This window comes from Denticeps clupeoides, chromosome 9 (assembly GCF_900700375.1).
Source record: "Denticeps clupeoides chromosome 9, fDenClu1.1, whole genome shotgun sequence".
NCBI lineage: Eukaryota > Metazoa > Chordata > Actinopteri > Clupeiformes > Denticipitidae > Denticeps > Denticeps clupeoides.
This window is the reverse complement of record NC_041715.1, coordinates 20,458,294-20,471,859: the sequence shown is the minus strand read 5'-3', so window position 1 is coordinate 20,471,859 and position 13,566 is coordinate 20,458,294. Positions and strand designations below refer to the sequence as shown.

General features: G+C 38.9%; 1 protein-coding gene across 4 annotated transcripts; it reads right to left on the bottom strand.

Annotated features, from left to right (window-relative positions):
• Positions 1 to 943: 943 nt before the first annotated feature.
• On the bottom strand, positions 944 to 6,970 carry LOC114796936 (uncharacterized). Of its 4 annotated transcripts, none has more exons than XM_028991461.1 (6): positions 6,887 to 6,970; positions 5,001 to 5,110; positions 3,634 to 3,849; positions 2,205 to 3,299; positions 1,803 to 1,971; positions 944 to 1,712 (listed from the first exon to the last, which is right to left on the bottom strand). In XM_028991461.1, the coding sequence occupies exons 3-6, from the start codon at positions 3,845 to 3,847 to the stop codon at positions 1,592 to 1,594; spliced, it is 1,599 nt and encodes a 532-aa protein (XP_028847294.1). In that variant the 5' UTR covers positions 3,848 to 3,849; positions 5,001 to 5,110; positions 6,887 to 6,970; the 3' UTR covers positions 944 to 1,591. The 4 variants fall into 4 exon arrangements, with proteins under 4 accessions (XP_028847294.1, XP_028847296.1, XP_028847293.1 ...); XM_028991463.1 differs by lacking the exon at positions 6,887 to 6,970 and having other exon boundaries at positions 2,205 to 2,385; positions 3,052 to 3,299; positions 5,001 to 5,530; XM_028991460.1 differs by lacking the exon at positions 6,887 to 6,970 and adding an exon at positions 5,191 to 5,530.
• Positions 6,971 to 13,566: the final 6,596 nt, after the last annotated feature.

The window sequence follows — 13,566 nt, the reverse complement described above, 5'->3', positions numbered from 1 at the left end:
AACTGGCAGCTGTGGTTGCCAGAATTTCACCGTAAAAATGACAGTGAAACATTTTCTTCTTTTACGGTAGAAAAGTATCGTTACTGTTAATTTTACTGTTTAAAATAGTGTTTTAATCAATATTATACTGTAAAAATAAAAGTTGTAACTTTTAAAAAAAGCATTACTTTGCCATAACATGAACATGAAAATCCTGTATAAAAGAAAGTTGATGCCACAAAACATGACATTTTATTACTGCACAATTGACGGTCTAAATTCTAAAATACATGTTTATTCTGTTAAATTTCCCAGAAGTTACTGCAAAAATAAATGTTTTGCAGTTTTAACTTTTAATAGCTAAATTAAATATGGCAAAACCTCCCTGTAAATAATAAGGTAAAACATTTTCTACTGGTAACAGTAAAATGATGTTAGTATTGCTGATTTTACAGTTAAAAGTTGTTAAATTTAATACTTTACTGTTACAATAAAAGTTTTTTTTTATTGTTTACAGAGACACTGTTTTACCCAATTATAATATCAAATTAAAATGGAAAAAAGGGTTTACACCATGAAATATGATGGCCTTTTACTGTTCAATTAATAGTATGTATTATGAACTTAATTCCAGGCATTAAAACATTTTTAAATATACATAAAATATTCAGCCAACTTAACATTTTTGGTGCTGTTATCAGGTGATAAAGAACCTTTCCCAGACTAGTGTTTTTAGTCATTCATTCTATTCTTCAATCTTAACACACAAAGCATTAACTGAAATTTTCAAATGCCATAAAAATATCCAGCTTAGTCTTTTATAACAAAGTGCTTTATTTAATATGTGAGGTTGTAAACATCAAATATTACAATTTTTACTTAATACATTTTACAAATACTCAAGGAGAAAAGAATCACCAAAGAAATTCTATGAAGTTTTCTTCAAATTTGTACAAATCCAGGGCAGTAAGTACCAAATTATTTGCCAAAACCACTTTACAATCACTTAGAGAAATTTAAGTGTGTTTTGTGCTGCTTTTCCACATTATCCAAATGCAATCACCCCTAAAGGGGAGAAAGAGAAACACTTCCTCTATAACTGAAAAGAAATTTGAATCTAAGAAATTCCTCAAACAAGCTTAACAAGTGCATTAAAGCTGAATATGTATTTCTTCAAAACTGCCTCAGACAACAAAATAAACTTGTTTTGAGAACTTTAAAACTGAATTTTTGGTTTATTCTAGCTTCAAAATATAAGCAATATAAATACAGCGTATCATTCACATCATTTAAATACAACAAGCACTAAAGAGGAGCAAAAGTTTGAAGTCTTACATAATAAAACTCAAGAAACAATACCTCTAAATCCATAGGGAAACCGGAACAATCAATAGGTAAAACCGGAACTAGGTATTACCTATTTCTTTCAGGAACAAAACCGTGCAATAAAGCTGAACATGTACAAATAATACCAGACATTTTATCTAGTAAAACTTGTCACTGTTACACTGACTTACAGAAATTTAACTCTGAATTTTAACAACAAAACATCTGCAGTGTATGTAAAACACAGCATACCTTTTCACATCATAGCCAAACATTGTGGGTATGTCTAGGTCCACTCATGGTCTGCAATGTCTGAGATGAGAGTGAGAACTCTGGGGTTGACTGACCACAGTTTTTTCTTGCACTCAACCTTTGTGCCTCTCTCAGGATTTATGGAAAAGAAACATCTTGATGAAAAAAAGAGAAGAGAAGAATATAACAAACTGAGGCAGCATATAAAAGGCTATGTTTTGTAAATATGATAAAAATAAATTTACCTTTGGAGGAACTCCAGTGTTGATCGCAGTTCCACTGGGTAGTGTATGTTGAAGCAGTAGTAACTGCCAAACATAAGACAAATTGCAGAGGTGAAGGTTGTGATGCAGCCGTTGACAACCTTTTGGTCAATGCTTAACATGAATGTCTTAGCAGCGAAGCAGGAGGACCCTGAGAATAAACAACAAATAATAATTACATTTTCATACCAAGTACTTCAATATCAACCATATATACAAATACATGCATCGTAGGATCCTACATACATCGTAGGATTAGTCACCCTATTGGTTGAACTTCTAAGGTAAGTGTGGGACATCAAACTAAACAAGCCAAGAATACAAGAGGGCGGCCGTTAAACAAGAAGAGAAAAAAAGCATGAGGGTTTAGCTCTGTTTACTTACCACAAACAATAATGCAGGGTGTTGGTGGCACATTCTCCATCTGAACTTCCCCTGGAAGGCTTGTCATCTCGATGCAATGAAACAGACGCTCCTCCTTCTCACCAAAGTGAGCCAGTAAAAGAAGCACCATCTCGACAAGTTCTTCTGAGCAACCGCTGGACCGGCCTCTTTCAGTCTGAAGCTTGAGAAGAGCATTCAGGACTTGTTTGTGTTTTTGTGCATCAACACATTTGAGGAAGTTTAACAGACGTGCCCCCTTTTTGTCTACATTGGTAAGGAAGGTCTCCATAGGATTCACACCCGTCAGTTCCTGGAAGTGGGCTGTCATACCAACTTCCGTGAACAAAAAGGGCCATTCCTGGCATAGTTTCTGGATGCTTGCACCTTTGTTGATGTCTTTACGCTGTGTGAAATAGGTGCACTTGACTAGTTCTTTCACAACATCTATATTGTAGTTAATCTCTTTGAACAACTTCCTCATTTCTTCTTTTTTTTCAACCTGACTCTCCACAGTCTCTGAAAGTGGCAAATGTTTTGGCTCCCAGCTAACACAGCCATATGTGTCTTGAACACTTGCTTTTTGTTCAGCAGGTATTTCATCTGTATCGTTGTCATCTGATGCTGCCTTGCGTTTTCTTATCCTTGGTGTGTCAGGTCGTTTCACATTTTCAACTCTTGACTTAAGTTGTTTTACCAAGGAATGATATCCAAGTCCAATAACATCACCATCAATCACATCTTGAAGAGACTTTGGATACTTGGCCACCATCCTTTTTGCTATCTCTGTAGTGTTGTGTTTGGTTGGATTTTTACAAATCTTCATCATTTCCGACACCACAATCCTTACCATTTCTCGTCGTTGTCGTGCACTTGGCCTCTTCTGTCTTTCCAAGTTCTGTACTAACTCCTCAGGGAGCTTCTGCCATGGTATCTCAAAACTGTCAGCCCAGTTTGGCATAAATGGGGTACAGCTTCCGGAAGGTGATGAAGTAGTGGTGGATGACTGTGGTGAGGATGAAGCTGAGGCTGGAGAGGGAGAGGAATGGGCAACCACTGGAGAGGAACACACCAAGTTTGGTGTTGAAGTGCTTGAGTCTGTAAAAGTACAACAAAGGAGATATGAAAGCATAAAACCTTAAGCGACGTTTTGCTACTATGTTAATAATAAATTTATAGATATTAAGGCTACACAGTATGGTCAAAAGTTAATATGGCAATCATTCTTACAGATTGGGTTTCACAATTCACTCAAAATTACTGAAATTTCTCCCTTAAACATAACTTTCATTTACACAGCGAGCATGCTAAATTAATGATGATGCGGCACTTGTACTCAGCAAAACTAAGATTTTAACTATTTCCAATTATCGTGCAGCCTTATTAGACAAGTGTACCCTGGTATAGTGTGGTGGTAATGTTTTACACTTACCATTATGGGCCCAGGCAGCAACTAGTCTTCTGGCTTGTATGGGCTTTAACACTGGCAGCAAGTCTCCTTCCGTAATATACTTTAAATCATCGGTGGTTGTGGCCCCAAGTGCCTTCAAAGTATCTTCAACCGACTTGACAACTTGATCAGAAAGGTCCGGAAGGACTCTGGCTATTGCATCACTTATCTTTTTTAGCACCTGGGATTCAGTCATATCTGTAGAGACACACAAACAAATGGTTTGGCCTCTGGCCCACTAACATCAAGGCATTTAGTCGGACAAGATGCTGTGCTTCAGTGGAACAATCTGGTATCCATTTTTCATGTAAGATAATAATGGCCACATGTCAATCAGTTCACTGATGAGTCTGCATTCTAATCTTCCAGTGTCATTTTTTACAGAGTACATGTGATAGTATGAAAGAAATTCTACATCATAAACTCTCATCAGAAAATAAAGCGCAGAATCATCTTTAACAAAAATGAGGAGGAGTTCACCAAACTCTACTGACTCATCATTCTTCGTAACAAGAAACTGACCCTTCCTGTAAGTTAGCCCATTGTACTGCACATCAAAAGGAATTGTTGTATTTCTTTCAGTAAAGCCCAAATGTAGGATTGTTTCTTTAACTTGCTCACTGTAAAGTTGTGGGTAAAATGGTGAGCAATCTTTTATTTGCAATGCTGGAGGACTCACTGCCCCAGCAGAAAGGAAGGCCTGAAACATCTGATGTCGCTCTGAAAGAGTCAAACACAGATTTTTGAAATTTTTTAGATGCCTTGAGCATCTTTTGAAGTAACTATGTTTGCTCTCAAAACGCATAGTCCACAGCCTGATGAGTGGGCCAAATTTCAGGATAAGCCCGGGATAATGCCGTAAGAAATGGTGTTTAGGTCTTAAGTTGGTATCTGGAAACAGTGCCTTTCTGGTTTCTAAATATTCTTGGATTAGAGCATCCAGATAAGTAACCTGAGCCTTGGAAATTTGCTGAGCACAAATTAGGTCTACAATGTCCTTAAGCTGCAAAGTTAACTGCCACACATTATCTTGGGGGTTCTGCACTTTGTCTCCAATTATGAGAGGTAAAAGTCTCAAGAAGTTCCAATTTTGAACAGCTTGACCACTAAGTTTCAATGTTTTTGGACTGACCTCACAAGGCTTAGAGGAAGCATCTGTTCCTTTGTATTTAAACTGCTTGATGCGCCTGTTTAAATTTGTGTAGGTGAACCATTTATTAGTCTTGATAAAGTACTTGAGGTAAAGAGCAACATCGTGGGAGAGGACACCTTCGAAGATGTCATGACCAAGACATGGGGGCATGCCGGGCATGCAAACATCAAAGTTTCGTAAAGAATTAAATACAGACCTGAACTTTATCCCTTGTACTTCTGACACGTTTTCTGTCTCAAGCTGTTCAGTGGCAGATCTGTACGTTTCTGGGGTCCGCTGAGGTCCACAGATGGCTGGATCAGCACCCTGAAATTCAGTTCGAGTTAACAGACAGTATCTGCATAAGTACTCAGATGAACTGAAATTTTCTGTAAAACCACCAATACAATGAGAGCCCAGGTTGTCTCCGGCAATGCAGTAGAGAGCTCCCTTTACAACAGATTTGTCTACTATTGTTATCCCCTTCTCCTCTAGTACCCTCAAATCAGCCAGGAGTTCTGAAAAAACTTTGTTATGGCCAAATTCCTTGAAATCCTTCTCTCTACACAGGAAAACCAGTTGCATATGATCAGGATTTGATCGGGCATGTGGGGGGATGTTGAGTAGAGAGAAGTACACAGCCAAAACCTTGTGCTTCTTTTTAGCAGAACCAAGTGGGTTCACGACTTCAAATGCATCCTGGTATAGAACCAACTTAAGACAACTTGGATTTTTCTGAAAAAATGTGTTTGACATAAACACCTTACCATCACAACAGTCATTGAGAACATCTGTTTTGGAAATATGGTTAGGATTTACTGACATGAGACCTTGCCAAAAACAAGATTCCAGCATACTTTTCAAAGTATTTAGCACAGGAACATAATAGACAAATCTCTCTGTCCTGTTCTCGTCGCTGCCCAAAAACACCTTTTTGGGCTCAACATATTTGAACACATCTTTAAAACACTGGGTTCTTGAGTAAGCTGTTCTCATCGGCCCTGTGTGACAAGCTGAGAACAAGTCTGATTGTTTTACAGTGTCAGAGATTTTTACAATGTCTTCATTTGAAACGGACATATCTTTTAAAAGTGAGCCTAGTCTATTCAAAGTATATGTTTGTCCCAATTCATGTATATTCTGCACTTCTTCAACAATGGTTTGAATGGTAGATCCTGGAAGAAGATGCTGTCCCTGTAGTTTAATGTAAAACATACATACATTTCTGAGATACAGGTCAGTGAAATTAGACCCATCCACAACAGTGTCGTCAGCATCTGAGACACTGTCAGCCGTCTGTATGATGCCACTTGTAGTGGGATCTGACTCGGTATCTTTGACTGATGCACAAATCACATTTTCCAAACAATGTCTGTGTTTTCTAGACATATGGGAGGTAAATGAAGATTTTACAGAGAACACACTTTTGCATCCTCTAACTGGGCAAACCACAGTTCGTCCCTCTTCTATGTGTTCCTTTAAGTGAGCAACCAAAGCTTTAGTTCCGTCACACTGGCGTTCACAAAGAGAAACGGTGCATTTTAATGCCATTAAGGTCATATCCTGAGAAACAGTTGTGGTACCACTGTGGTGGCGATAGAAATGAGACTTTAAAGCTGGATATCCAGAAAACACCTGCTTACAACTTGGTTCAACACATTTAAAAATACAACGGGGTTCATTACGATGCAGTTTGCAATGCAAAACATATGCTTTAACAGATTGAACAGACAATCCACATATATTACAAAAATACATCTTCAAAATTTAAACACCAAAATTATGGCAATTGTCAACACAAGCTGCAAGGTTAGCTAGCTTAAAGTTTGAGCCTGAAGTCAAAAGAGGAAATCCATACAGCCTTTATCTGAGGCATTAAAAGGCAGCTACACTAACTAAAAGATTACCATTAATAAAACCCGTCTCCAAATCATGTCTAACCATGCATTATTTACATTACCAGGCTGTTTTCCAAGTATAATGTGGATAATATTAATGCTATTAGCTAAAGCAAAGGCAGCATTGTCGTTTGTGACCTTCACTGTGCGTAACACAACACTCTTGATAAACAGAATAAACCCAGTTAAACTTTTATTTTTTTACCACGGTAAATGAAGACGGGCTGTGGTTGAGTCCAATGCCACTCCTTGAAACCGAAAAACTGCTGGCGTGCTTCTGTAGTCCAAAGCAAAGTTTGTGTGGAGCGTTTCAGACGTTAGCGGAGCCAAATGCAGTGCCCTGATTGGCCTGTTTGAATTTAGGCGCGTTGCCAGACTGCAGGGGAAAAAACTCGGTTTTGAAATAATTGTGTTCTGTTTGTCCATCTAAAAACTGAATTTATCTCCTTATGGTAATCAAAGACATACAAACAGGAAAGCCAACCGCTACTGATTCTCCCTTGTTTACTTTTTAGCGTCAAGTTCTGTGTACCGCAATTTGCCCAACTGTGTGGCACAAACAGCACAAACTCTTCACACATATCGGTGAATATTCTCATCCAAGCGGATTTATCTGGAAGTTGGGTCATGGCAATTGGACTTCTTTCTTGTTAGGTTGAAGCTGCTTTGATAAGTAGTGGACCTAACACGATTGAAGCTGATAAAGCTGCCATTTATTGACACTGATACAAAATAGAAGTTTAGGGCCTGAAACAACGTAATTACAAGTCCAACTGCCGTAGAGTGGTTATGGCTTAGCTGGTAGAGTGGACATCTTCCAGCTGTCTGTGTGAATGCCTCTTATACACCAAAACAACGTGAATAGTACATTTTGGTGAACACTATTACAGTATATGTCCGCTATCGACACAAAAGTAGGCTGTTTTACATTTTATGACAAACTGTATTCTTTACATGAAATACATGTAAAAATTAAAGTACTTAAATGTTTGATATTGTCTTCATGTTCAGCACAAATGTATGTACATTTGAGATTTTTTGAGTCATTTGAGTTGTATGTGAAATAAATGCAAAAATTGTTTAACCATTCAGCAGTTAACAACCGTATTCTTTTCAAGACATAAATGTAAAAATCGCAGTGTTTGACTGTTATTAACGTGATGGAAATTTCCCGTTAAAAAAACAATGCAAGCGTGCTTTACAGTATGGCAATGTATTTTTTTCTGAGAAAAAATGTAAATATTACTGTTTTCCTTGATTATTTTAATCACAGTGACATCACGTTAAAAAAAACATAATAAACTGTTTAACAATTTACAGACTTTTACTGTCATGGTTTTACAGTTTTTTACTGTAAGATCTACGGACATTTTTTACAGTGTACAACATAGTCTGAAAACATAAATAATCTCACAAGCACACCTATCCTCTGTCTGTATTGACCATAAAAACACTCTCTGATTGTGGGACTTTTCCCTAAAAACCAAATGCTGCCAAACCAAATGACCTCAGATCCCATAATGATCTCATGCTTACATATAAATCATATGCAAATCACATACATAATCACATACTCCTTTCCCATGTTGCATTTGAAAAGCCCCTTATATCTGGAAGGAACATCAAAGCATATTTATATTTAATTAAATTTATTAACAAATGGAAATATTTGACTGCTTATATATGGGTGGTAGTAGCCTAGTGGGTAAGACACTCGTGTGTGAACCAGGAGACCCAGGTTCAAATCCCATTTACTACCATCGTGTCCCTGAGCAAGACACTTAACCTTAAGTTAAGTCCCTGTAACTACTGATTGTAAGTGGCTCTGGATAAGGGCGTCTGATAAATGCTGTAAATGTAAATGTAAATATGTGATTGCTCACCTTGCAAGATGGCAGCAGTGTGAATTGTGTGTGCGCAGGGTGTGTCTCATCTCTGATGATGTTCTATACTCTGCGTCTTGAACCAGGTGTGATGGATCTCCTCCAGAGTTGGGAGCTGGGAGTAGTACCGTGCAGTATGTGCTGATGGACTCTATTGTGCACCTGTTGGTAAGCAGTTTCTGGGAAGGTTAGCCTACCTAGATTACAGGAACACTATGGAATACTAAGGAATATTATGCTGTCTCCTACCTCAGGCTTAGAAAGTGCCAGTTTCAGGAACTCAGATCTCTACCAGACACAAAGTAGCTGCTCTCAGTCTCAGTGGGAGCCGAACGTTCGGTCTTAGTTGATACCAGTGAAAGCAGCATAATGATGAGATGCAGATACACAAGCACACAGTGATTTCAGCTCAGATATTGGTGCATGTTTTTATCAAGACCCTGTTTTACAGCTAGATATTATAGAAAGCATTCTGTGTCACTTTGTCCAAGTGAATCAATAAGATAGGTAAGACTGAATAATTTCATTTCGACTTGAATAATAATTCATTGTTGATATTATGACAGCTTCACAAACTGAATCATATAGGGCGGGAACATGTAAACAATGTTTTAGTGTGTTTTTTTGTGCATTGCACAAAAAAAGGAGGAGCTGAGAACAGCACTATGCGGACGCAAAAGAAAGATGCCAAAACTGACTGACATTTGAACTTAATTTTCCCTAATAGGACGACAAATGTAGCACAATTTACAGTCTGTAATCATATTATCATTTAATGGTACTTTGAGAGGTGGTGGTACCAGTGGAGTAGTGCTGGAGGGTCATAGAGATCAAGGGGCAGAGCATAGAGTGCTGAGAGATCTGAGGTAGGAGGGTGCCGAGCCTTCCTTGGATTTGCAGTATTGAATGTGGTGCGGGCAGCTACAGAAAGCTTGTGTAGAAATGCAGCAGTGGAGTGGTGGGAAGGTTGAAAGGAGCGAACAAGTAGCCATAAGGGGAAGACCAGCCAGGAGTGAGTTATAGTAGTCCAGTTTGGAGATGACCAGAGACTGTACATGTATCAGAGTAGCCTGAGTTGATAAAAATGCACAAATTCTCCTAATGTTGTAGAAAAGGAATCGATATGAGCGAGAGAGTACCTCCCCTCCTAGCCGCTGACATGGACAAGGTCTCAAAAACAAATGAGAGTGACTCCCTTACTTCCAGCAACTGCTTTAAATTAGTAGGATCTTTGCTCTGAACAGCTTGTTCTATCTGAATGGTTTGGAATGGGTTTTTCTGGAGGAATGCTAGAAGAATTCACAATTTTCAGCTACAGGACAGACATACTGCTCTGAGATATTTAAATGTAATTTGATGTAAGTCATTTATATACAGATAAGATTGCTGCCATTAACAGAATATCTTCTGCTTATTTCATGGAGATTTGTGGAAATCTTTTCATTATCTTCTGAATATGAAGATAAACTGATTACCAAATAGCATGCAAGAAATTCATATCTAAAAAAATATTTCAAAAACAAATGGACAGACCTCAATTAGCTTACTAAGAAAATCTTGAAAAATAAGATAATGTTATGCCCCCTGGTCTAGGTCAGATGACGATAAAGTGTGGTGCAGGGAGTAGAAGACCAGAAGAAAACAGTGATGTTTTATTTACAGTGATGAGACAACGGATAAAAGATAAAACGCGGAGCCTTGAGTGAGATCAAAGCAAGAGAGAGAAAGCCGGGAACCAGGTTTCATACAAACCGGATTCCAAAAAAGTTGGGACACTAAACAAATTGTGAATAAAAACTGAATGCAATGATGTGGTGATGGCAAATGTCAATATTTTATTTGTAATACAATTTAGATGACAGATCAAATGTTTAATCCGAGTAAATGTATCATTTTAAAGGAAAAATACGTTGATTCAAAAGAGTGGCAGTGTCTCTCAGAAGCCAAGATGGGTAGAGGATCACCAATTCCCACAATGTTGCACAGAAAGATAGTGGAGCAATATCAGAAAGGTGTTACCCAGCGAAAAATTGCAAAGACTTTGCATCTATAATCAACTGTGCATAACATCATCTGAAGATTCAGAGAATCTGGAACAATCTCTGTGTGATATCCGACACTGCACCACACACCAGGAATGCTACTGTAAGGAAATCACAGAATGGGCTCAGGAATACTTCAAGAAACCATTGTCAGTGCACACAATCCACTATGCCATCCGCCCTTGCCAGCTGAATCTCTACAGTGCAAAGAAGAAGCCATTTCTAAGCAAGATCCACAAGCTCAGGCGTTTTCACTGGGCCAGGGATCATTTAAAATGGAGTGTGGCAAAATGGAAGACTGTTCTGTGGTCAGACGAGTCACGATTCGAAGTTTTTTTTGGAAATCTGGGACGCCATGTCATCCAGACCAAAGAGGACAAGGACAACCCAAGTTGTTATCGCCGCTCAGTTCAGAAGCCTGCATCTCTGATGGTATGGGGTTGCATGAGTGCGGGTGGCATTGGCAGCTTGCATGTCTGGAAAGGCACCATCAATGCAGAATAATATATTCAGGTTCTAGAACAACAGATGCTCCCATCCAGACATCATCTCTTTCAGGGAAGACCATGCATTTTTCAACAAGATAATGCCAGACCACATTCTGCATCAATCACAACATCATGGCTGCGTAGAAGAAGGATCTGGGTACTGAAATGGCCAGTCTGCAGTCCAGATCTTTCACCTATAGAGAACATTTGACGCATCATAAAGAGGAAGGTGCGACAAAGAAGGCCCAAGACGATTGAACAGTTAGAGGCCTGTATAGACAAGAATGGGAGAGCATTCCTAATTCTAAACTTGGGCAACTGGTCTCCTCGGTCCCCAGACGTCTGTTGTGTGTTGTAAGAAGAAGAGAATATGCAATTCTGAATCAACATATTTTTCCCTTTAAATGATACATTTTCTCAGTTTAAACTTTTGTACCATGATTGATTTAGGTTCTATTCTGAATAAAATATAAAAGTTGGCACCTTCACATCATGGCATTCTGTTTTTATTCACGATTTGTACATGATTTTGTCCCAACTTTTTGCAATCCGGTTTGTAGGGGGAGCCTGATCCTGAAGAAACAGGGGGAGAGAGAAATTGCCAGAAGCTGGCAGAGAACCCCTGAGCCCCTGATGATGGAGGAAGAGAAGCAGCGCAGCCCAAAAAGGAAATTGTGGTCATCCACCCCTTCTTGTCATGACACCTCAGGCCATTTGCTGGGCTTTTTGGTACCCTGGTGACACCATGAAAACAAGTTTTTGTGTCCTTCTTAAAACGTTTGGCCATGACTGTACAATAAAATGGTGCATTATTTGGGTCAATAAATAGCTTTTCTTATTTCCATTGTTCCAAAATGAAAACATTGTATTCAAATCTATTCTACCACAATCCCTGGGGTTTGAACCTGGGTCTTCTGGTCCACAGGCAAGTGTGTTATCCACTAGGCTACGACCACCCTACCACCCTACCACGACCACCCTGCTAGTATCCTAAGATCAGAAATAAATAAACACAATATATATATATATATATATATATACACACACACACACACACACACACACAGTGAATGGGTGCTGGTTTTCTGGGATGGAGGTGAGATGGGCAGAGGACCCCTGACCAACCATGAACTTCCTCACATTATTCAGTACACTTGAATGTCAAATATTAGAAGCGATTTTTAACTGTATGATCTTGCAGTAAAATGAGGCCTGAAGTCTGACATTGTGGTAGCTGTTATTATATTATCTTTATTATATTGATCAATTATAATACTGTTAATTAATGTATTGAAAGGAGTTCAGAAGTAGTCAATGTTTAGTACTGCTATATAAGGTGAACACTCTCAGGTTACAAAGTTTCCAAATGATAAACAGTTAAGAATATTCATTCATAATTTACAAAAGTAATGAAAAGTACTTATATTACTTTTTTATTGTAATTGAAATAGTTACACTACTAAAAAGGGTAACTTGTAATTGTAATGAATTGCATTTCCAAAGTAACACTGGTAGGTCACTTATATATCATCAAGTGTGGAAATGAAATAAGTAAAAGGCAAAAGTGGGGGAGGATGGAGTATGTTTGTTGTGTGTGTGTGTCCGGTGTGGGATCACAGCGAGGGGCCTGCAATTTTTTTCTCTGAACCTATGAAGTGGGCATTTAGTCTAGTGTTAATTTTTATCTAGCGGGTAAGGAAACGGCCATAATCTAAAGGTTTCCGGTTCATGCCCAAAACTGCCAAGGTGCCACTGAGGTTTCATCACTGCCCACTGCTCACTAAGGGAGATGTGTTAAATGTAGGGGACACATTTTGTTTTATCACCATGTGCTGTGCTGTATTTCACAATGACAATCACTTCACTTTCACTTACATAATCTTGCCCCACCTCACCCACTCCCTGTATAAAGCCATGGAATAATTACGATGAGACAAATGAGTAGTGGGTTTTGAACGTTGAGGATCCAGAGAAACTAAAGTAGGAGTGATGGATTTTGAGTTTGAGGGTGTGTCAAAATCGCCACTGGATGACATCTCTACAAGGTACCAGCTGGAAGGCTGGAGCAGGCTTTGATTAAAGAGGAAAAATCCTTTTATGACTTCTCGTTGACTTTGATCCGGCGGCACAAGTCCCTTGTCATCTAGTCACAAGTATGGTTTTTGGCTATGCTTGACAAACCTCCTGCCAGATCCTAAACCCCTTAAGCTGGAATGGTGGACTGACCTGGAGAGGTTGGACTGCCGCCAGTGCCTCAATCTCACTGGTCGGGCAGACAGGCCATTCTGCCACGAGACCTAGACTGCACAACTTCCATGATGCTGAATCTGTGTTTTATGGAGACAGTCCCGACGGTGGCGCTCCTTAATAACATGATGATGGTCCTCTACATGCCCCACTCCATAACCCACGGGCACATAGAGTTAACAGGGGCTGAAGTCCAAGAACTGGATTCGGCTCTTGCCTTGTTCT